This window comes from Gracilinanus agilis, chromosome 2 (assembly GCF_016433145.1).
Source record: "Gracilinanus agilis isolate LMUSP501 chromosome 2, AgileGrace, whole genome shotgun sequence".
NCBI classification, from domain to species: Eukaryota; Metazoa; Chordata; class Mammalia; order Didelphimorphia; family Didelphidae; genus Gracilinanus; species Gracilinanus agilis.
This window is the reverse complement of record NC_058131.1, coordinates 651,973,038-651,998,671: the sequence shown is the minus strand read 5'-3', so window position 1 is coordinate 651,998,671 and position 25,634 is coordinate 651,973,038. Positions and strand designations below refer to the sequence as shown.

General features: G+C 37.9%; 1 protein-coding gene across 1 annotated transcript in view; it reads left to right on the top strand.

Moving 5' to 3' along the window:
• Positions 1 to 25,634, top strand: part of CHAT (choline O-acetyltransferase) — a 93,738-nt gene that overhangs the window by 11,754 nt on the left and 56,350 nt on the right. Inside the window, exons 3-6 of the mRNA XM_044662701.1 lie at positions 2,175 to 2,293; positions 19,002 to 19,055; positions 20,720 to 20,900; positions 22,022 to 22,199. Coding sequence (XP_044518636.1) covers positions 2,175 to 2,293; positions 19,002 to 19,055; positions 20,720 to 20,900; positions 22,022 to 22,199 — 532 coding nt within the window. The remainder of the gene's footprint in view (positions 1 to 2,174; positions 2,294 to 19,001; positions 19,056 to 20,719; positions 20,901 to 22,021; positions 22,200 to 25,634) is intronic.

Sequence of the window (25,634 nt, the reverse complement as noted above, 5' to 3'; positions counted from 1 at the left end):
TTTAAAACAAAACAATGAAGGTTAAAAAGGTGTTGGTTTTTTTACATTTAATCTAAGGGGGGAATAAAATATTGTTGGCAACATGAGGGAAAATGAACAGAAAAAAGTAAAATTTTTTTAAAGTAAGTTAACCTGTTCAGGGCATCAAGGTGGCTCAGTAGAAAGAGAGCCAGGCCTAGATATCCTGGGTTCAAATCTGGCCTCAGACACTTCCTAGCTGTGTGACCCTGGGCAAGTCACTTGACCTTAATTGTCTAGCCCTTACTGCTCTTCTGCCTTGGAATCAATACTGAGCATTGATTTTAAGACAGAAGGTAAGGATTTAAATAAATAAATAAAGTTGACCTGCTCATCATTTCTTATGGTGCAGTAGTATTCCATCACAATCATATGTCTCTACTTGTACATCCATTCACCAGTTCATGGACATCCCCTCAATTTCCAGCTCTTTGCCACCACCAAGAAAGCTGCTATAAATATTTTATAACACATAGGTTCTTTTCCTTTTACCCTGATCACCCTGGGAAACAGACCCAATAATGGTATTTCTGGATCTAAAGTTATACACAGTTTTGTAACTTTGGGGGCATAATTCCAGATTGCTCTCCAAAATGGTTTGATCATTTCACAGTTCCACCAATAAGATATTAATGTCTCCATTTTTCCACATCCCCTCTAACACTCATCATCTTGCCCTTTTATCATTTTAGCCAATCTGATAAGTGTGAGATTATATCAGAGTTGTTTTGATTTGCATCTCTCTAATCAACAATGATTCAGAGCATTTTTTCATATGCCCATGTATGGTGATGTCAGGTTTTAAAGGGCTTTGAATGCCAGACTAAGAAGTTTGAACTTTATACTTATTGTGGGCTATGTTTAAATTTGGCTTAGTCCAAATCAGTCAGTCAGTCAACAAACATTTCTTAAATGCTTACTATGTGCCAGGCATTGTACAAGGCTTTTTCTTATTAAAAAATGTTACCAACATTCATGAATCATAAAACTCACCCACATAAGTGGAGTGTCTCATCTTGGCTCTCTGGAGCCTTGTAAAGAACCTTGTATTCCACAGGGGTCAAGTTTGAATAATTGTTTTCATATACAAGACAGATTGCTTGTGACATGCTCAGCTTGCAGGGATTTATCCCACTACATCAAGTTTATACCATTCAGATATTACCATCTCCAAATGTTTCCTCTTCCCTGGCACAAAAATCAAACAGGTCAAACAGTGTTATAGTAAGGATAACTCCTAATTCCTTGAGCTTTGGGTGTGAGCTTTGGGAAATGAGAATCTCTTTATAATTTGAGATCAAAAACTTCTCCCTTTTCTTCTTTGTCTCTGCTGGGTGGGACCTTTGAGGATGCCATTCCTATAAGAACATCCAATAAAATGTAAACTTCTTGAGTACAGACAATGTTTGTTTTTGTCTTTCTCAGAAACTGTCACATAGTAGGCACTTAAAAAAACCCTTACCTTCTGTCTTAGAATGGATACTCACTATTGGTTCCAAGGCAGAAGAGCTATAAGGGCTAGGCAACTTGGGGTAAGTGACTTGCCCAGGGTCACACAGCTAGAAAATATCTGAGGCCAAATTTGAATCCTCCTGACCCTCTATCCACTGAGGCACCCAACTGCCCCTTAGTAGGCATTTAACAAATACTTATTTAATTGAACATTGGCCTTCTGCAAAGTAGAAAAATTCTTCTCATGATAAAGATGAGATGATACTGAAGATGCCTCACTTTTGGATCACAACTTTCTATTTTTCATACTACTTTCACAAATGTCATTTCATTCAACCTTAACCATTGTTTCATCTGAACAGGTATGATTCTTACTACTTTAAAGATGAAGAAACAGATTTCGAGGAGGTTCATGTTTCATCCTAGGTCAGGTAGCTGGTGACAGAGGCAGGACTAGGACACAGGTTTTAGAATTTCAAAAATGAAGCGAATTTGGGAGATGGGTTGAAGCTGTGGGCTGACAAATACCAAGAACTCTTGTCCCGATTTATCACCAATTGAATGATTGATGACCTGCGCCCAGACAAAGAAAGGAAAATCCATCTGTGTTCATCAAAGCCAAGAATCCAGTGACAGTTCGTTTAAATGCTTCTTCACCTGGCTGAGTCATGAGTCACAGTGCATGCCCCCTTTTCTGTCTGTAGGTCTTTGAGTACTGGCTGGATGACATGTATCTCAACAATCGTTTGGCTCTTCCAGTCAACTCCAGTCCAGCTGTGATCTTTGCTCGACAGAACTTCCAAGATGTGAATGATCAGTTAAGGTAAAGCTTCTTTTGAATTCTGGACCAAATGTTACACAAAGTCATTCTCTCCCTACCTCCACAAACCCTTTTACAGCCAGCTTCTTAACACAATACACTGGGAAAGGTAAAAGGAAAAAGTATCCCTTTGGGGGTCATTTAAGTACTTTAGAGGCACTCAAAAAAATCCTCTTACCTTCTGAAGTCTTAGAATGAGCACTGTGTATTGGTTCCAAGACAGGAGAGTGGTAAGGGCTAGGCAATGGGGGTTAAGTGACTTGTCCAGGGTCAAATAACTAGACAGTGTCTGTGGCCAGATTTGAACCCAGATCCTCCTGACTCCAGACCTGGTTCTCTATCCAGTTCTGATATGGCAGAGGTGTCAAACATATTACCCTCTAGAGTGGGACCCAAATGAAATTTAGATGTAATTGAGAAATATTTAACAAAGTAAATCAAAACACAACAAAAGATAATAATATATTTTAAAACTAAGTCAATATGTAGTTCACAGGGATCCTTATATAGGGATTAGTGGCCCTCATTTCTTTTTGAGTCTGATACCACTGCTATCGGGGATCCTTGGGAGGTGGTTCTTCTGTGAGCAAAACATAAGAAATATAAGAAGACAATCATCTAGGGCTGTTGTGACCAGAATGAGCTGAACATATGAACCTGAGAGTCTCGCATATAAGAACCATTCCTTTGGGGAGGCTAATGTCTACATAGGGATGCCAGAGCAGCTGGAGAAAGGCATTTGTATGTCCTAGACAAGGTTTGAAAATAGTACTGCTACCCTCCCCCTACAATTCTTCCATCATGTTTTAAAAATTGCTCCCACTGTGTTTTACTCTTCACCAAGGATTTTCAGATTTGACTCAAACACATGAAACTTGATAAATCACAAAATAAATCCGTATGTGCCATGAAGAATAGAATTTTCTGGCATTAGGAATGTGCTTTTAGGGAATGTCCTTCATAGTAGCCACCCTTTGTGTTGAGCCTTAATCAATTAGCTATCTTGCCTATCTCTCGTCTTGGTCCTGGGACTTTGGCAGTCTTTAATAAGAGGTCATATTCTTTCCATAAGGGAAAACCGCCAAGCTTTAGACAAAATGCCATCAGGATATACTCAAAAACATCCATCACAGACTGTCCCCAAACCAAGGCATTTTATAGGAGGGATAAAAACCATTCCTTCTTTCCCACAGAATGTCTTCCATATGCTACAATTTCAGAGCTCACTGAGCTGTAATAAAAACCTCTGTGCTAATTGCACCTGTCTAAGGTATGATTTACAGGTAGGAGAAGAGAGGAAGAGGAGAAAGGGAGGGAGGGAGGGGGAGAAAGAGAGAGAGAAGTAGGAAAGAGGAAAAAAGAGATGAAGGGAGGCAGAGGCAGAAAAAAAAGTGATATGCTTTACTGAGAATTTCTCAGACACTTCAGAGAAAGGGAAATTTCCATTTATTCCTAGATTGAATCTCCATGCTGTTAATTTTTGCATTTCAATTGTTTTTCAGTCATATCCAACCCTTTGTGACCCTGTTTGAGGTTTTCTTGACAAGGATACTGGAGTAGTTTATCACTTCCTTCCACAGCTCATTTTGCAGATGAAGAAACTGATGTAAACAGGGTTAAGTGACTTGCCCAGGGTCACGAAGCTAGTGTTTGAGGCCAGATTTGAACTCACAAAGATGAGTCTTCCTGACTTCAGTCCCAGCCCTCTATCCAATGCACCATCTAACAATGCTATATTGCTATCCTGGGCATGCCATTATGAAGCTTTTCTTCTCTGTTGTAACTTCCTTAGCAAGATCCTTCTGAAACACTTGGATCATACCTAACACTTTCCATTAGATTCAAATAGAATTTATTGAAATACCAGCTACAATCTAAAGACTATGCTAAGTGTTGGGAACACAAAAACAAAACAACAAATAAAAAAACAATCTATTCTGGCCTGTGGGAGCTAACATTCTACCTTGGATAGTAATGTAGTAAAGGAGGATTTGAGGTCAAGAGCTAAACTGACATAAATTAGATGTGTGCATGTTACCTCCCCCATTAGAATGTGAGCTCCTTGAGGTCAGAGACTATTTCATTTTTGTATTTATATCCTCCTTGCCTGGCACATGATAGGTACTTAAATGCTAAATGATTAGTCAGTCAAGTAAGTTTAAGAGAGATGGGGGACAAATATAGTTGTATAGGGAGAAGATTTTTTTTGGGTCTTTGCAAAAGTTTCCTTGAAAAATTTGCAAATGTCCCTTCACTAAAATCTATGACAGAAATTGTCCAACAATCCTCCTGCCATTCATAACTGTCAATGAGATATGATAAAAAGCCAATTTATTATACTCAGAGCTGGGACTTACTATATATAAAAATGAGTGAGCCCTGAGATGTAGATTCCATGATTTTATTAAGGTTTTAATTACATAGGCAGGAGGGGTACAACAGAATTTCACAGAAAGCAGAAGTGGAAGTTCTGTATCAGGTACAACAGAATATTTACTAGTAGGTAAACACTGGCACCAGAGATTTGCAGACAGATAAACAAAGCAAGAAATATGTCTGCTTGATTTTACAGACTCTAGCTAGTGACATGATAGGCTTATCTTAAGTAAATGGTGGTAAGAAGGTTAAGCCAGAAGTTCTCTCATCAAAAAAGTCTCCTAGAAGCATTAGCTAAGCAAACAAAAAAAGCAGCAGGTCTTTGGGAAGCTTCTTACTCTTTTCTCAAGAAAAAATAATTCATACTTGAAAATATCTTGAATTATTGAATTTCCACTGATAAGGTCTTTAATAAATTAATCAACCAGATAGTCATGTAAGTATATATTTTGTGCCTGCCACTTTGAAGGGTACTTAGGAGAATGTAAACAACTATGTATTATCTGGTCATTCCCACCCCCCATTCCTGCACAATCCAAAAAAGTTTCCCCAGGTTCAAAGTACAATGTGAGTCTGAATCAATTAAAAAATCACAGCTCATAGGCTTCCATGAAGAAATTTACTTTTACTAATCATCCAGAGAGCCCATAGTTTAATTAAAAACTATTTAATCATATGGTAATAGAATTTCTCTTCACATAAATCTGAGCTCCATTCCCCCCAAAATATATACACCATCAGTGGAAAGAATACCTTCCTATAGGGAACACACATGGATGGTCACACACGTTGGGGGAACTTGTGGCCAAGGAATACACATAAGAAGTATGTGTGGAGGAGAACAATTGGTAAAGGCACACATATACAAGGGCTCATGGGTAGAGAATACATGTGGTCACTCATACTCCTAGTGCTAAAGAGTTGCTGATGTCTTCTGCTGATGTCATCCACTCTCCCACTGGATGTGTTCCATATGGTGTCTGCTAGACATTACTTCATTAGGCATATGGTAGCATAGCTTCTGGGTTTTTGCTGGACTACTCAGCTAATATGCTAGCTTTTCCCATTTTGTCTGCCATCTCCCTTTTTAGCCCAGGGGCTTAAGCTTCAGGTCCTTCACTTATGAGAGAGGCAGGCTCTTACCCCCCACTCATTACACTAAGAAAAAGCATAACTTTTTTTTTTTTTCACAATAGGGATAGGAACAATTTCTCTGTGTCACATCTATCTGATAGTATCATAGAATATACACATCTAGTTTAACATAAGGAAAACTGTTAATATAATTGATTACATCAACAATAAAAGTAACAAAAACCATATGATTACATCAATAGATTCAGGAAAAGCTGTTAACAAAATACAACACTCATTTAAAAAAAAAAACACTTGAAAGCATAGATAAAAATGGATTTGTCCTTAGAATAGATAAGAAGCTTGCACCTAAAATCATCAGCAAACATTATCTGTAATTGGGATAGATAAAAAGCCTTCCCTACAAGGATAGGAGTAAGGCAAAAATCCCTGTTAGCACCAATATTATTTCATATTGCTTTAGTTTCCTTTGACTTCTGCCAATTCCTGATGGCCTTCAAAAACCATATTTAAGGTGCCTTTTAATAAATTGCCAAAAGCCATATGGATCTGAAGTCCTGAAATTTTTTTCAACCCACCAGGGCCTTTCAGTTCTTCTGTGTAGAAAGGGAAGAGGAAAGGTAAAGAGCAAAAAGTTCAGGGGAGGCATGTAAAGCCACCTCAATGTTCTAAATTTCTGCCATATGTATATTTTGCCAGTAACAAGCTTCCCATGTTTTGGGTTGCTTTACACATATAAGACAAAGTATCTGCTTCAAAGAGCCTGCATGCTATTTAAAGAAGCCAGACCCAGAGGTACAGAAAGTTAATGAATAAGACCAGGAAGTCTTTACTAAGGGTCAAATCAGTGATGGAGAGAGAAAATATTTTGGGGATTCAGAGGAAAAGAAAAATCACCACGATATAAAATAGCCAGGGAGGATTTCACAAAGAAGCAACTTACCCTCAATGAGGTAGAGGAGAGGTGGAAAAGGGGAGTTTTAGGAAAGAAAGGCCTGAGTTGAAATACACACACAAAAAAACTTTCAGACAAGACACTGCATTTTTGCTTTAAAAACAGAAGTTATCAGTAAAGCTAACAGAGAAAACAGCCTAAAAGAAATTATAGATATAAGCAAGCAACCCATAAAAATTTATTGCACAGTTGTACTTTTGTAAAATGGATATTTATGTTTAAATATAGTATTCCTCCTCTCTCTTCTACCAGTAGAATGCAGAATCCTTGAAAGCTGTGTTGTTGTTCAGTCGTTTCAATTGTATCCAACTCTTCACAGTCCCATTTGGCATTTTCTTGGCAAAGATACTGGAGCGGTTTGTCATTTCCTTCTCTATTTTTCAGATGAGGAAACTGAGGCAAACAGGGTTAAGTGACACAATTAGTAAGTATTTGAGGCTGGGTTTGAACCCAGAAAGATGAGTCTTTTTGACATCAGGGTCCTTGCAAGAGAGACTATTTAAATTTTGTTTCAGACAAAGTTTGAATGCAGATAGAAGTGTACCATTTTTCACTTTTTTTCTTCCTAAGTTTTTTTTTCTTGTATAAGAAGCAAGTGTCTTCTTTTACAACATGAGAAAAATGGAAATATGCAATTGCATGATAGCACATGTATAATCTATATTATATTACCTGTAGTCTTAGGGGTGGGGGAAGAACATGGATGGTGAAATGTCAGAAAACAATTATTAAAAACTATACCCAATTGCATACTCTTATGCAATTGGGAAAATATAATATAAAAAAATTTTTGTCTTTATATCCCTAGCCTGGCATAGACCCTGTTAAAAAAAGCAGGGACAATAATAGCTGTCATTTATGCAAGGTGTCCCAAAAATAAGAGTTCAGTTTTAAGTTTAACTGTCTCAATGATATGAGTTTTGGGATATCTCCCGTATAGATTTAAGGTTTGCAAAATACATTATGTATATAATCTTATTTGAGCTTTGTAACAATCCAGCTATATAGATTGTATAGATATCATATTATTTCTGCTTTACAGATAAGGAAACTAAGGCTTAGAAAAATAATGAAAGTTCATCAAGTTGAATTTTATGTGCAGAACCCTATAGAGAGCCACTGGCAAAATAATCTGGAAGTGGTCCTTAAAAATAGAAGATACTCTTCTTCTCCACTTCATTCCATTTTGTTTAATTTTCCTAGGCCTCTGTGTTGTGGAGGAGGAGGGCACAGAGTATATTTGTTATACCAGATGAATCACAGATGAATGAATAAATAATTTTTTAAAAACACTTATTAAACACTATTGCTAAGCACAATGTTTCACATAAATCCTTGTGGGAATACAAATTCAAAAGCAAGGACAGGAATGGTTAGGTGGCTCAGTGGATAGAGGTACAAGCCTAAAAAGATAGGAGGTCCTGGGTTCAAATCTAGCCTCAAATATTTCCTAGCTGTGTGACCCTGGCCAAGTCACTTGCCCTTATTTGCCTAGCCCTTACCACTCCTCTGCATTGGAATTGATGTTAGTATCAATTCTAAGACAAAAAGTAATGATTAAAAAAAGAGAGAGAAAGACCATCTCTTACCCCAAGGTCCTTAAATTCTAATAAGGGGAAGTCATACACCTAGAGGAGGTTGAGCAGAAATAATCTTTGGTTCAGAAAATTTTGTAGATGGTTAATAAAGCCATGAAGGAACAGATTGACAATTCCCCTCCAGGAATGATGGCAGAGTTGATTTGAACATGGTTCCAAATCCTAGAGGAGTCTGTAGAGGGAGGTTCACATGCAATAAAGCCAAAGTAACTGGCTAGTTTACTTTCAAGATGGCCAGTGAGTAGAGAGTGAAGTCAAGCAGGGTTGGGGCTCCATGAGATTGTGGGACAGCAATCAGTTGCACATGGAATTCCAAGGCAGAATGGTTCAAAGCAGAGCTTGAACCACCAAGTGTCTGATCTGGGCAGCATACAGACCTGTGAACCCAGAAGAACAAAGGGCAGGGGGAGAAAGTGGATACTGGCGACCAAAGACGAATCAATAAAAATTTGGCAAATAATGAAAAATGTTGGACAAAATAATTTTTGAATGAATTTAAGACTTACATCCAATAAGATATTTTTCTAAGTATACAATCAAGCCATAGTTCATCCTCTAAGGAAAATAAAGATGACAAAAACCATTTTGATAGGCATCCTCTAGTGTCCTATTTTTCATCTTCTCCCTTTTAAAATGGAGGGAATTAGCAGATTTTTTTTTGTTTCCCCTGTGCTGTTGACTTCTCAAATTCCTAGGGGCTGGGTAATGCAAAACCAGATTGTCATCATCATCACTTTTTGAAAGGATTCAAAACAAAAGGCTTTTTTTAAAAAATGTAAAATTTAAATGTTTTGCATGTGCAGCAAGCTAAGGTTCTGTTAGCCTTCTCAGATTTCCCATTATTATGCCCCAGGTCCTACCTGAGAGACTGTTTTGCATTCATACTGCAAGCCCCTCCAGGATCCTTACAACAGCTTCCCTTGAGCACTGAGGAGTATGACTAGCTTGACATTTTCCTAGTCCCTACTGGTAATGAGGGGTTGGGTAGTCATTAACAGGCTTGTTATACCCCCCAGACCTCTCTGCTTCCTTTTTGTTTCCAATCATATAGCCTGTTTTAATACATCCCAGGAACTAAATAAACATTGAATCTTACAGGTGCAAAGGTCTTTAGAGGACACCTAGTCCCACATTCTATACTGTGACAAGAGTCCAATATTTTCATTTTAACAATATCTTCATGCTGAGAGGATGCCAAGATTAAATGTCTGGAAAGCTTTTAACATTTTATCTCTAATGATGTTGAAATGCCTTCATGTACACATGCACTCACACACACACACATATGAATGGTTCTTAATATTTTTTGTGTGCAATAGACTCTTCTGGAAGTCTAATGAAGCTTATGAACCCCTCAAAATAAATTTCATGATAGAAAAAAATGCTTAGTTTCGGTTAAAGGTTAGTGAAAATAAAGATATATGATTGTTATAAGGGTTTTTTAATAGAGAAGAATTAGGAGGAGAAAGATTTTTGTTCATTGAAAAAAATTAACTTTTAAAAATTAAGATGCAAATTCTTTCCTATCCAAGTTCAGAGAACCCTGAAATCTATCTCTAGACTCCTTGAGAGTCTGTGGACCCCAAGTCAAGAACCTCTGGCCTAGATAATGCACATATAATTGGAAATGCCAAGGAAGAAAACTTATTAAACTCCTTGTAGTTGCTTTTTTATTTGCATGAAGATGGAAGTTCCAAGGAATAATGGCACCTCCTTAGTAATATATCTTTCAGAAAGAAAGCTTTTTGCTACCCATGAGAGAGGAAAGTTGTTTGGCAAGTATGAGCCTAATCCATTCTTTTACTGTTTTTTTAAAGTTTGCAATTGCTATATACCAAGCACACTGTTCCTTTTCATCTTAGACTGCTTTTATAAATTATAAATTACTTAAAGATAGAACTTATTTGTCCCTGAAATGCAGCCTGAAAGAAATTCCCCACCAGAAAAACTGATAGATTTTCTGTTTGAATACCCTACCAGGTATCCACATACCATAATAGAAAGAACACCAAAAATCAACATACTTCATTGTATTTTACCCCTATTTTTGTCACTGGATTAATTATTTAAACTTTATTACCTGTTTTCCAGTTTTAAAATGGGGATATCCAGAGGCAACACTCAGAATAATAATTGCTTTTCTTCACTATCCCCAGCCTTCCCTTTCTTTGTCCTTTTCCAACTTTACCCAAAATGTGATAGGAAACCAGAGAAGATTTTGAGTGGAGATGTATTATTACCAAACCAATGTGGAAAAAAATATGAATCTGGCAGTGGCATAAAGGCTGTATTGGCAAGAGGAGAGAGTAGAGGCAGGAAACAAAAGGCTCATTAGAAGGTTTATGAAAAAAATTTAGGCAAGTGGTACTGAAGGCATATACCAGAGTGGTGATATGGAAGCAGACAGGAAAGGTCAATTTTAAGAGATGCAGACCTAGAATCAACAGGACTTAATTGCTTGGATGGATGAAGGAGACAGAGTCAGAGAAAATCCTAAAAATAAGAAGATGAGATAATAGTGCATAGTGGTATCATAGACTAACAAAATGGCATTGTTTTAATTTAATTATGTGAAATTTTTCCTAGTTTATTTTACTATTCTGAACTTAACACAGACTGACAGTAGGAGGAGGTTTCAGGAGAACGATAATGAGTTCAGTTTTTAGACTTCTTAGGTTTGAGATGTTGGTGGGGACTTCAGGTAGGGATTCCTAAAGGAAGATGGAGAGCTATATACGGTGCTTAGAAGACAGATAAGGTTTAGAGATATTGATTTGGAAGTCATTTGCATAAAGGTGGTCATTGATGCCACAGGTATAAGTGAGATTGCCAAGGGAGAGAGTAAAGAAGCCAAGAATAGTCTCTTGAGGTAACACTTTAATGAAGAGAATGCAAAGACAGTGAAGGAGGAAGAGAAGCAGTATTATGAAGGTAGTGGAAGAAGAGAGTGAGTGTATCAGAATCAAAAGGAAGAAAGAGTGTCCAGGAGAAAAAAATGATTAGCTGTAGTTAGTAGTGGCAGAGAGGTCTAGAAATTTGGGGTTTGAAAAAATATTACTAGATCATTAAAGACACTAGAGAGAATAGTTTTGGTAGAGTTGGATGGGGTAAATGTTCAATTGGAAGGGGCTGATGAGAAAGTGGATAGTGAAGAGGTATAAAAGCCAGTTAAGAACCTCAGACTCAAAATTTAACACAAAATGAGACTCATAGTCCAACTAACAGTTAAAAGGAGGTTCATTTGGCTATAACTGTGGAAAGAGAGAATACCAAGCTGATTCATCTGAGTATAGTTTCTCTGTGCCAGGGCTAGCAAGCTACTGAATTGCTAGTCACAAGTCTCAGGGAGGAGCAGGGACTTCTCATGCTCTGGCCCCTTTGCATTTGGGCAACCTTTCAAGAAAATACCTTGACTAACCTACATGGTGAAGACTCTCATAGAATCATCCCTATAATGTCATAGATAATTTTTTCAAGAAGTTTATCAGTGAAGAGAGAGAAGAAAGAAACAATATAGTAGAATGGGTTAGGATTGGGAGAGAGTTAAATATGTTATAAATAGATGTAAAGAGGCCAGTGGTGAGGAAATCATTGAAGATAACGTGAGAAAGAATGGATAGTTATTGAAATAAGGTCATGAAGTGGGAAGAGGAAGAAATGAAATAAAAAACAGAGGTAAAGGGACTATTATGGTTCAGTCATTTTGGTTGTGTCCAACTCTTCATGATGCCATTTGAAGTTTTCTTGGCAAAGATACTGGTGTGCTTTGCCATTTCTTTTTCCAATTCATTTTTTAGATAATGCCTCAGAAAATTGAGGCAAACAAGGTTTAGTGACTTATCAAAAGTCATGTAGCTAGTAAGTGTTTGAGACTGGATTTAAACTCAGGAAAATGTCTACCTTGACTTCAGGTCTGACACTGTATTCATTGTACCATGCAGCCACCCCAGAGAGATAAACCTTAGTGATTAGTAAAGATTAATTCTTAATTGATTGAAAAAGTTGGGAGTATGACAAACACTGCATGGTTCACAAGAGAATATGAATGTGGTAACTGGTCTGTCAACTGGGAGTAGCCATGAGTGGACAGAATTGTCAAAATAGGTGTGTATATAAGACATGCTAGGTTTCATCATAATATCTTTCCCCAAAGGGGACATTGTTTTAATTTAACTACATGAAATTTCTACTAGTTTAGTATTCTGAACTTAACAAATATCAAATAAAATAAGCCTTTCCATATACACTGCAGAACAGATAGAGAATATTATACAAGGAACTGCAAATCTCTAATTGTAGAACTTGCTTTTTTTTTTAAAAAAAAAAAACCCTTGTACTTCGATGTATTGTCTCATAGGTGGAAGAGTGGTAAGGGTGGGCAATGGGGGTCAAGTGACTTGCCCAGGGTCACACAGCTGGGAAGTGGCTGAGGCCAGGTTTGAACCTAGGACCTCCTGTCTCTAGGCCTGACTCTCACTCCACTGAGCTACCCAGCTGCCGCCTTGCTTTTATTTTTTAAAGTATGTGATAAATTCAATATGTAACATTCAAAGTTGTTCTAATTGTCATTCTTTTTGGTCTTTCTTCTGTCTTTTTGTTCTTGTTGCTTGTTGATGGGGACCCTCTCCCTAGCCTTCCTTTCTCTTCCACCTACCCCCATTTGAAAAAGAAAAAGGAATAAATGGTAATTAGTGACATATGTATATGCATATATACATATATATCGTATCCAAAACTGTATGTCTCCTGAGTCCATCACCTCTCTGTCAGGAAGTTTGTATCATGCTTCATTAGTCCTCTGGAATCCTTGGCAATTTGGCAATTGCATTGATGAGAGTTCTTAAGTCTTTCAAAGTTGCTTTTCTTTTTTTTTTATCCTTATTTTCTGTCTTAGGACTAGGCAAATAGGGTTAAATGACTTACTCAGTTCACACAGCTAGGAAATATCTGAGGTCAGATTTCAACCCAGGTCCTCCAGACTCCAGGCCTGGCCCTCTACCAACTGCACTACCAGCTGCCCCTCCCCCAAAAAAATTTTTTACAGCGTTATTATTATATAAATTCTTCTCCTGCTTTTATTCATTTCTCTGTATCAGTTCATAAGTCTTCTTGGCTTTCTTTTCAAGTGTCCTTTTCATCCTTTCTTATGACAAAATAATATTCCATTGCATGTGTATACCACAAAGTTTGGCTATTTCCCAATTGATCTGCATACCTTTAGGGTCTAGCTCTTTATCACTACAAAAGAGCTACTATAAATATTTTTATAGATATGAGTTCTTTTACCCTTGGGCATATGCTTAGGAATAGTATTGCTGAGTCAAATTGTACACTTTAGTGATTCTGGGATCATAGTATTAAATTGTTTTCCAGAATACTTGAAGCAAAACACAGCTCCAGCAATATGCACCTATTTTTCTGAAGTCCTTACAAAAATAATTGTCAGTTTATTTTTTTGTCATATTGGCCAATCTGATGGGTATGATGGGGAGTATCAGAGTTTTTTAATGTGTATATCTCTAATTACTAGTTATTTGGAACATTTTATATGGTTATTAATAACTTGAACTTCTTTTTTTGAAAATTGCCTATTCATAACTTTTGACCATGTATCTATTGGGGAATGACAAAATGTACTCTTTTGAAGTATGAATTGCACTTTGCATAAACATTATGATTAAGTTTAGTTGCGTTTTCAATTCTTTTGTTTAGCAAATTAAAATGTCTTTCATGATTGAATTCAATAAATTTTTGCCTTAAAGAAATAAAACAAAATGCATCCTATGAAATGTACTGTGAAGAGGAATAGTTTCCAGGAATGCAATGGCCTTGGGGCATAAACTTACTTATTATATTAATGCAAAAATAGAATGGATGAAAGCTAAAAAATTCAATAGAATGGGGGTGGCTAGGTGGTTCAGTGGATAGAAAGTCAGGTCTAGAGAACAGAGGTCCTAAGTTTAATCCATATTTTTCTTTTGGATTTTGTGTATGTTTCCATTGCTTTCACTGTCCCCTTCCGTACCTTGCTCTTTGTCTCCATAAAAATTCTTTAGAGTTAGTTGCTTTTTGTTGTTGTGTTTGCTCATTTTTCCTATCTAATTATAGGTAGGCTTTGTTTTCTGGGAAGTTGAGGTACCCTCTTAAACTTCAGTCCTTCCTTGATGTTATTGTCAGCTTATTTTCTGGGTAGTTACTAGTTTACCAGATGGTCTAAGGACTGAGAGCTCTGATACCCCTCTCTCCCTCCTGATTCAATTGACTCTTGAGATGCTGATAACTTATTTTCCTCAGTCTTGGATGTAAGGTTTTGATTTCACTCTGACCTCAATCAGGTCAGGAGCTGATCAAAATCTAGCCCCAGGGTTAGGTTTAAGTTTTTGGTCTCACTGTATTCTTGATCCAATCAGGCACACCCTTGATTACCCTATCCTGGAGCTCTGCCCTTGGTTTTGGGCAAAGGTGTTGGGGGGTGCTCTCCCTGTGAACTATGCCCTCATTCCAAACTGTGGATTATGTCCTCATCCCAAGACCAAACTGGGCTTCCTGTCTTCACTCTGGGCCTACATGGAACAGCCCCTTTAAGCCCAGATTGCCCTAGTATGAAATTTCAGAGGTATGAAATTTCAAGGAGTGTGGGTTGGCTTGGACCACTATTTGCCCAGGCAGGATCTCAGGGTCTGAATGTTATCTTGGACATAAGTTCAGAACCTGTGACTGCAGATGTGGAGTGGGGGTTGGAGATGATTTACTATTGGCTTGCTCTTTATTCCTTGCTATAGCCTCTTGCTGGCTCTGCTCACCTCTTACCCCAATGCCTCAGATGTTGTCTGCCTACCTTTTGGGCTTTTCTTTTCTTGAAAATTGTTTCATTCTTGTTGGTTCTTTTACCCCTATATTCATTTTGTGGCGATATTTTAATCTTGGGCAAAGAGTATTCTTGTGGTGGCACAAAACTGCTCCTCTACTTATTCCTCCATCTTGGTTCCACCCCAGGAAGTCTTGAAGTCCTAGGTTTAAATGTGACTTCTGATATTTCCTAGCTGTGTGACCCTGGGCAAGTCATTTACCCCCATTGCCTAGTTCTTATCACTCTTAGAACCAATACATAGTATGGATTTTAAGATAGAAGATAGGAAGATTTTGTGTGTGTGTGTGTGTGTGTGTGTGTGTGTGTGTGTATTTTTTGTTGTTGTTGTTTTTTAAGTTCAATAGGATAGATAAGATGGTGGATAATAGAACAGAAATTCCAAAGGATCGAGTGGAGACTAAGGTCAGAAGCAGACTAATGAGGAATCCAGGTAATTAGGAAGGGGTGAAGTTTCAGGATAATGTCTTCTGAGCATGTAGTAAAACTGGCTACCCAGCCTGGAGAAGCCAGTACAACAGGAGATGGATTACCATGCATGCTCTCTCAGAAGAACTAAAAAAAAGTGTGAAAAAACAAAGTCTTTGCAGTACTAATTGCCTCCAAGCTTGAGGTAAAACAATAAAACTTTGGTGTTTGGCAATTGTATTCCTAGGAGTTGTCTCTTCCAGTATATTATGCCTACATTACTTTATTGAGGAAAAAGGCTTAAGAAATGTGTGCTCTACGCTTCTGAAATTCCAGGAAGAGAGGGGCAAAGGACTCTTCAAGACTCCTCCCCCTAAGACTATTGTGGCTCCTTGACTGAGAGGTCAAGGAATATGACTCATCTATTCTCACCATGTTAGGTGCAAGCAGTATGCCCATTTAGTTTGCCAAAGTCTTTGAATACCAGTCTAAGTTTACATTATGGGCATTAAAGTACCAATAATACAAGGTTTTTAAGCAAGTGAATGGCATGACAAAAATTCAGGAAGACCAATGGGAATGGTGTGCAGAAAATATTGGAGGAGGGCTAGCAGAGAGGCTGCTGACCATAGTCTAGGTATGCATCCAGGTGCCTGCATACAGATCTCAGTTCTACCAGACATTTAGTATTCTGCTGGTCTTATTGTGGAATTAAAGAACTCTGAGATTTACACATCATAAGACAAAAAGTCCCTGACAGCAAATCCAGGATAGATCCCTCTGATTTAGCACTATTAGTATGATGTGTTTTTGTTCATATAAGATACAATTTGTAAATTATGTTTCTTTGATCTAGGGGACCTCCTTTACAATCTTACTTCCTGCTGTTGTTACCTTGCATCAGATATTTCTAAATTTATTATACTGACTAGAAAGGAGAGAGGTGGCCAGGGGGACCAGAATAAAATACAATTTTAACATAGCAAATAAGATTGTAAGTAATCAATGTAAAATAGCACTAGCAGAAGGTAAGATTGAGTGCCTCTCCCCAACCACATTGTTTGCCTTGCTCTACTGTTCCCATCTCTGCTGTCTGCCTCCTCTGTATCTCTTACATACCATCTCTGTATTTTCTATGTTGTTTTCCTCTATACCCTTATTAAAGTGTGAGCAAATCTTCACTTCTCCACTGCTGTCATAGTTTTTCCTGGCAAGTACCCCCCAAAAATAGGACTGCCTGCCCCATTTCATAATTTAATTAATTAGTTAGCAGTTTACTTACTGTACTGACTAGAAGAAGGAGAGTAGTCAGGGTGATCAGAACAAGATAAAATTTTAATTCCATCTCACACCTTATATTTGTTCTTATTTGGAGATTCAGCCCTCACTCTCTATCCAGCCAACCTCTCCTCTCTAGTCCTCACTATGATACCTTTCCTACCTTGTCACAAAAATGAATTCTATAGTTTGTACTTAAATATTTAATTATACTAGTATTGAAAGCAAGCTGGATAACACAGGTTCTAAAGTGTCTTGTTATGGTCCAAATTATCTATCAGGGTTGCTTCTATTCTGATAAAATTAGCCAGATAACTGTCAAATTGACTTTTAATTTGGGGTCAAAATAGACATAGTCCCTGCCTTTCAGATGTGACCAATAAAAATGGCCTTTCACAGTACAACCTTGAATTCATGACCTATGATTCCACCTCCCTCCTTTATGCCACATATTTAAGCACTTGCCAAGTCTTATCACTTCTACCTCCAAAACATCTCTTGCATCCAATACCTTCTCTCCATTCACACTACAACTGCTCTCATTCAGATCCTCATCACCTCTTTTCTGGACTGGCCTCCTAATTGGCTTTCCTAACTTGTCTCTTCTTTCTCCAATCCATCCACTTCAAAGAAGTGAAACTTATACTAAAGTTCTTGTTTTAAGGAGCATAAAGTAATTTTACATAAAGTAATTTTTTTTTAAACCCTTGTACTTCGGTGTATTGTCTCATAGGTGGAAGAGTGGTAAGGGTGGGCCATGGGGGTCAAGTGACTTGCCCAGGGTCACACAGCTGGGAAGTGGCTGAGGCCAGGTTTGAACCTAGGACCTCCTGTCTCTAGGCCTGACTCTCACTCCACTGAGCTACCCAGCTGCCCCTACATAAAGTAATTTTAATGTAATATGAATTTGCCAGCCAGATGTGGGGAAGAAAGGGAAGGAGGCACAAAAGGACAAGAGGGCCACATACCTGTGGAAGGAGGGGGCCAGCGTACAGTCCAAGGGCATGTTGCGACCAGGGACAGAGAAACAAGAGGAGGAGAAAAGCAGGCTGGGGCCAGCCACGTGGGAGCCTGGTCAGAACTAAGATGAAAAATATGTGAAATGCAGAAGCATGGGGGCCAGACAAGGACATAGACAAAGGAGAGCACTGGCAGTATATGGAGGCCTGAGACCAACATGTGGTACCTAAGAACAGACTAATGGAAAGTAGTGGGCAGGGCACAGGACTGAGTGAGTGGAACAGAGCAAAGGACTTCTCTCTCAGCACCAGAGATCTCAAGCCTAGCCCCCATCCAGCACTGGGGAAGCCATAGCTCTCTCCAAGGTCTGTTCTGCTTTCACTTATATTTGAGGAGGAGGGAGCATAGAGAACCAAGCCGAGGGGCAGGAGCCTAGTGAACATAGTACTGTATAGTCAAGCTAACACAGGTGTTTTTTTGGAATGCAGATTTCTTTCAGAATTCTTTGTGTAAAGTCAAATTTGCATAATGCAAATTTACATAAAGGAAGAACTCTCTGTGTTCCTAAAGCATAGACCTGTCCAAGTCAGACCCCTGTTCAATAAAATCTAGTGACTCCTTCTTAGCTCTAGGATCACATATCAATGGTTCTATTAAAACCCTTTGTAACTTGGATCCAGGCTATATTTCTAGGCTTCTTCTATATTTCACACTTCATACACTGTATAATTCAGTTAGATTGGACCTTTTAGGGTACTTCCTAAATGTCACACCATTTCCTCATCTGTGCCTTTGCACTGATTGTCCCACCCAGTGCGTAGAATATACTCTTTGTTCATCTCTACTTTTTATTTTTTTAATCCCTTCTCTTCTGTCTTAGGATCAATACTGAGTATTGTTTCCAAAGCAGAAGACAAATGAGGCTAGGCAACTGGGGTTAAGTGACTTGCCCAGGGCCATCCAGTTAGGAAGTGTCTGCAGTCAGATAAACTCAGGACCTCCTGACTTCAGGCCTGGCTGCCTCTCCACTAATCCACCTACCTGCCCCATCTCTACATTTTAGAATCATCAGCTTATTTTAAAGAGCAACTCAAGTAATACTTCTTGCAGGAGAGATCATAGTACAACTCCCTAGAATGGAAAACTGATGGCTGTGGTGTCTTTCTCTTTTAGGTTTACAGCCAATCTCATTTCTGGAGTGCTTGACTATAAAGCCTTACTGGACAGGTAAGTAGTCTGGGGAAATATGAAAAGGCAACTATGCAGAAGCTGAGAGTTCCCCTACAAAGAAATGAGTCACCAGGATTTAAAAAAAAATACCTCCCCCCAAAAAAAATCCAGAAAGGAACCAGGCTTCATTAAGCAGTCTCCTTGTTTCTCCCAAAATATTATTATAATAACAATAGCTTATTTATCCACAGCACTTGTGAGTTTATGAAGAAAATTCCTCACAACAACCATATGATTTTGGTAGTATAGATTGTAGTTCATATTTTATAGAATATTTAAATCTCATAGAAGGTGAATAATTTTTCCGTGGACACGTAATTAGTGAATTTTAGAAGTAGGATTCAAACCCAGATCTAGCATTTTCTTCATTGCCTTGTGTTCTTTTACTTTGATGGATGAGGCAGTTCAACTGAAAGGGCAAGAATAGAATCAGAGACTTGAGGAGTGAAAGTTTTCAACCCAAAAATATTCTCTCCAATTGTTGCAATGGCTTGTCAGTATGTCTGAAATTTAACCTGATAAATTAAGAACTTTCCTCTCCAGTTTAAAATGTAAAGCCACCCTAGAGAAAGGGAAGACTGAAAACATTTCAAACTCTAATCCTTAACACCTTAGTCCACATTTCTTTATAAAAGATTAATAGACCAGTCATCTGGCAAGCTGGTAAGGTAATAGGACTTAGCACAGTAAGTATTGATGTGGGAAAAGAAAAGACCAAGTCTAGAGCATATGGAAATGCAGACATGGGGAATGGAAGGACCAATAAGCATAAAAGGGGCAGGATTAGAAGACCATACAGCAAAGGGGACCTCAAAAGGGAAGATAAAAAGGCACAACAAACACACTTCCTAGAAGATAAACTTCCCTTTCTTCACAATTTGGGGCCATCTCTAACTCTTACATACCATAGCCGTTTATGGATCTTATAGAATTAACTATCAAGGAGAGATGAAAAAATCACAGAGCTGTGACCACAGAAGCAGAGGTCAAGAACTTCTAATTGGAAAAGAATATGAAAACCTGATTCAGAGATGCATTTTTTTCTGGGGCACTAGGGCAGTAACTGGCACCATGGAGAGCAAGGACATAGCAAGTTGATAGCTAATAGGATAGGAAGTACCAGGTCAATGTCAACTCCTATAGATCTGCTACCTCATCCCTTCCAATCTCCTACTAGAGAAGAAGAAAGGGGAGAGGGAATCTGAAGCCAGCCTTGAGCATAAAGATAGAGCTTTCCTCTACATCATTATGACATTCGAATTGTGAATTGAACAGGCATATCTACATACAACTGTTCCCTTGGCTCTTCTAAAGTCTGCTGCTTTCTAGACTGTATCCCCTATTTTCTGACACATGTATGTATACATACAAATACATATATGTAAATATCCATTTATTTACATGAAGATTTCCATGATAAATCATTGGCAACCATCTATTTGTATAGATGGCTACTGTTGTCCTCTTCAGATGTTTCTACTGTTTGATGAACTCAGAAATGACATATAAGTTGGGTAAAGGAATTATAGTGTTCATCTAACACTATAAAGAAACTATGATTCTTAGCGAATTTTGTCTCATCTAATGAAATGATACATACTCAAGATTCATTCTCTTTCTCTCTCTGAATTCCTTATCTTATTTCCTTTCTCCCTATTTAGCCATTCCATACCTATTGACTGTGCCAGAGGACAGCTATCTGGCCAGCCTCTCTGTATGAAGCAGTACTATGGGCTCTTCTCTTCCTATCGTCTTCCAGGACATACAAAAGATACTCTTGTGGCTCAGACAAGCAGTATTATGCCTGAACCAGAGCATATCATTGTGGCTTGTAACAATCAGGTAAAATGGTTTCATTTGCTACAATGTCGTTATCCAGCTTGAAGAAGCTAGAACAATTTGAGGATTACTTAGACTAAGATAGAACCCAATATTAATACTCTGAATTTGTAGAGTGCTCTGTATTTTTCAAAGCATTTTCACATACCTGATCTTATTTGATCCTCACAATTAGATAGACACAGCTTAGAAGCCAGATCTTCCTGATTTTTAATCCCTTTGTTGTCTTGACACTAAGCTATGTTGCCTCTCACAGTCTAAGAATTGCCTTCATGTTTCTAGTCAAGACGTGGAGAATGCTCGCCAGTTTGTTCTTTTGTAGCTTCACTAAGGACAGAACAAGAGGCCATGGGCCATGTTTGAGAATGATAGTTCTGGGTGATGTCCAGTTGGTGAGGACTGTTAATTAAATTAGCAGTAGTAATTAAAATTCTATTATAGAATCTACATGGTTCAAAAAGCTATATCTCCAATATATCTAATTCAAAAACTTACAACAAAGTGTTCTGTGTTGCTTAACTGATTAACTGCAAAGTGTTACTTCTTCAGTCTCTCCTAGTTCTCCTATGCTTTATTTAGAGGGGGGGGAAGTTGTTTCTTGGAGCTTGCTTCATATCTTCATTTTGATTCAGTAGTTCAGTGAAAAAAAATACCTCTATGCTTCTCTGATCTTGAGAAATAGGAATACCAAGCAAATAAGAAAAGTGGTCAAAGAAATTTTGAGCCACAACCTGAACTGGGAATTCTTTAATGCATAGAAGAAATGAGCAGTTATGTGTGTGCTCCTGAATGAAGTCTCACACAGTTCAAAGACCCTGGAGGGTTCATGGCTACATGAGAGTAAAAGTATACAAGTTTTATGAAAACAAGTTTTCATGTCATCATATTCCATCTACATGACCTCTCTGATTTGATGGCAATTTGGAATCTTTAGTCTTAGACCTGAATCACTCTCTATTTGAGACCTATAAGTCTCACTTATAGGTCTCATTAGACAGCTAAATTCAAGAGTTTCCTTCTCCTCTGGGACCCTCCATCAGAATTAAATGACAACTTGGTGCCTTGGGGTTTTGGTTTAATCTCAGTTTCCATGAGTTGAAATGTCTGACCTGTTTCCCCCACAGTTCTTTGTCTTAGATGTGGTCATTAATTTCCGTCGCCTCAGTGAGGGGGATCTATTCACTCAATTGCGAAAGATAGTCAAAATGGCTGACAATGAGGAAGAAAGGTTACCACCGATTGGTCTGCTGACATCAGATGGGAGAACAGAATGGGCTAAGGCCAGGACGATCCTTGTGAAAGGTTAGCAGCAGCACCCCCAAATGTCTCTTCATCTTCATCCTCATTGCCTTTCTTTCCTTGGTGGTGGTAGTGTTGTCCTCTATTCTGCAGGAATCTAGAGAAAGAATGAGGATAGTGCCACCAAAAACATCCCCATCATTCATAACCCAATCCTCCATTCTCTGCATATGGAATGGAAAAAAATATTGTCAATATCAGTGCAATTTCGGAATATGAAGAACAATGGCAAATCCATATAAATATATAATTTTCAACCAATAATAGCCCAGTCTTTTTCCCTCAAAAGACTAGCTAGCATTTGGGAGATATATAGGTATACAGGACATATGGGCATTTTTGTTCAGCTGGAAGCTTTTAGCCTCTTTCCAGGTTGGCTGTAATTGTTGAGCCTTTTCACTAGTGGGAAAAGAAACAACCTAACTATGAAAGTTTTTTTTTAAAAAAAGACAAACACCTTCAAATTAGAACCCCAGACGTGCCCAAGGGCAATGTTTAGGCATCTCTGGCTCTGCAGCTTTTCTCCTAATGAGAGAGCAATTTATCAGTTCATGCCCTGCTCTAGTCCTAGTGCTTCGGACTGACAGTACCTGGTATTTCTCTTGCACACAAGCCATTGTTCTTTGTCAGTTAAAGCTTTGAGACTTACAAAAAAGAAAATCTTTAAAAAAAAATAAACCTGAATCCTCTTCCTAGAAACTGCATCTCTTATTTAAATTCCTCTGTATTTGAATGGGTCTGACTTGCTGTGATCCTTGTTTTTGATTTCTGGGTAAAGAAGACACTAAAAAGGCAAGGTAAAAGGCTTCAGAAATACTGCTATATTCAAATAATCTAATCAATCAAAAATTATGTGTTAAGTGCCTAAGAGAAGCAGGATAGTCGAAAGGAGAGACTGATAGGCCAAAAGTCAGGACACCTGTGTTCTAGTCCCAATTTGGCTATTACAATCCATTAGATTGTAAGCTTAGCTCCTTGAAGGCTGGAACTATCTTTTGTCTTCTTTTGTGTCCTCAGCACTTAGCACAATGCCCAACACTAGGAAATGCTTAATAAATATTTATTGACTAATTGGTCTCTGAATAGTCACCTGACATCCCATAAATTCCTTAATGAATTCCTGGTTATCTATTTCCTTGTCTTTAAAATGTCAGTAAGAACTAGGTGGCCCAGTGGATGGAGTGCTGGGGGCTCCAAGTCAGGAAGACTCATCTTCCTGAGTTCAAATCAGACACTTACTAGCTCTGTGATTCTGGGAAAGTCATTTAATCATTTGCCTTAGTTCATCTATAAAATGAATTGAAGAAGGGAATAGCAAACCACTCCATTATTTTTGCCAAGAAAACTCCAAATGCGGTCATGAGGAGTCGGACACAACTGGAATGAATGAACAACAGAAAACATCAGTGTCGGGACTAGGCACTGTCATAAATTCTCTCAGTTACAGAATCTTGTAAGTCTATGAGTTCTATGTGACAGCCATTATATGGGTTATAAGTGTAAGATACAGTTCCTTTTTTAGAGAAATGTACAATAAATATACATAAAAACATATAACTGATAGTAACAAAAATATTTGACTAAGTACCTCATAAACTCCAAGTGCTGTAGACATTCAAAATTAGAAAATGTTGTTTTAAGCTAAATCGGGATATTTTTCTTGGAAAACATAAAGGCTTGGTCCTTAAGGATATTTAGGATTTAGATAAGCAGAGAGTAGTGGGCAAGGCATCTCAAATAGAGAATAGTATGAACAGAGATGCAGAGACAGGAATGTTCAAGTCACTGTCCGGCTAAAAAGAAAGATTGTGGAAAACAGAAAGGAAAGCCTGGGAAGTAATATTCAGTCCTATTTCTTTATCAATATGTTAGTATTATTGTTTTCATTTGATTCAATCTTATTTCTCTGGAATTATCAATCAGTAAATATGTATGAATTGAGCCTCATTTCTGTCTCAGGAACTGTGCTGTATGCAAGGAAACATGGCATATACTCCCTGCCCTCAGTGAATTTAATAAATTACTGAGATCTTGAAAGTTATTTAACTCTCTCAAGAGGGTAATAATACTTTCCATTATTTTCCTTCTTCATGAGAGAGAATCATTAAAATAACAGGCTATTCTGTTATTTTCAATTTTGTTTCTAATTTAGTGAGTGCCCTGGCCTATACTATTTCCTTCTCCTGAATGATCAAGATGTGGTTATCAGGCTTAAGTTCTTAATCTGCACTAATTGAAACTCATGAAATTACACTTCCTAGAATCACAGAATTGGAAGAGACAGGAAGGTAGTATAATAATTGGAAAGATCAAGGATTTCAAAGTTGAAGGACCTGGATTTAAATTTCATCCCTAAACCTTGCTGCTTCTGTGACCTTGGTAAGTCATTAACCTCCCTGGGCCTCAGTTTCCACATTTGTAAAATTAGTTTTCCAAAAACTAGAAAAATCTCTAAGGCCCTTCCATTTCCAAATCAATGATCCTATTATCTTTTAACTTCAGTGACTACATAATTAATAAGCCAAACTCCACACAAGGCCTAAATCCCATCTACAACATCCTAACAAGTTGTCATAGCCTCTCCTGGAAAACATTCAGTAATGAGAAAATATCTGTCAAGAGAGTTCATTTCATTTACTCCAATATTTCTAAATTGACACATTCCTTCTAGTACTGAAGAAATAAAAAAAGGAATGTAGAATTTGAAATTCTCTTATAAAAGTTTTTAATCCTTCAAATGATTACAACATGAGTATGTGAATTGACTCTAAGAACAAAATGAACAGGAAATTTCTCATCAGTCCTCTCTAATCTTCCTAGTAGCATTTTTGCAGTGGGTGGAGAACAGGATGCAAGGTTCAGGCTCAAAGTCTTTCAGAACTCTGGTACCTCTCTAGCCTCCCTTTGACTAGTTATCTCCCTTGCCTCTGTTTCTGCCTTTCACAGATATGTCATAGCCTCATGAGTGAACAGGCAAATAGTTTACATTCCAACTCAAAAAGCATATTCCCTTCTTTCTTTTCTTCATTTATTGCCATTGATTTGAAGTGGGGAAAGCATTTATTAGGTACCTAATATGTTCCAGGAACCATGCTAATTTACAAATATTATCTTATTTTGTTCTAAAAAATAATCCTGGGAATCATGTAACCATGGGAAAATGTTCTAAGTAAATAAATAAATAATGATACTGGGAGGCAAGTGCTATTATTATCACTATTTTATAGCTGAGAGAACTGAGATGGAGGTTAAGTGACTTGCCCAGGGTCACATAGCTACTAAGTGTCTGAAGCCAAAATTGAACTCGGGTCTCCTTCAATCCAAGGTCAGGGCTGCATCCACAAACAAAAATCACTTTGCTCAGAAAATAAATGCCTGTTTACTGAAGTTATATTTTCTTATCCATTCTAAGGTATCAGTCTAAAATAGCAAATTTCT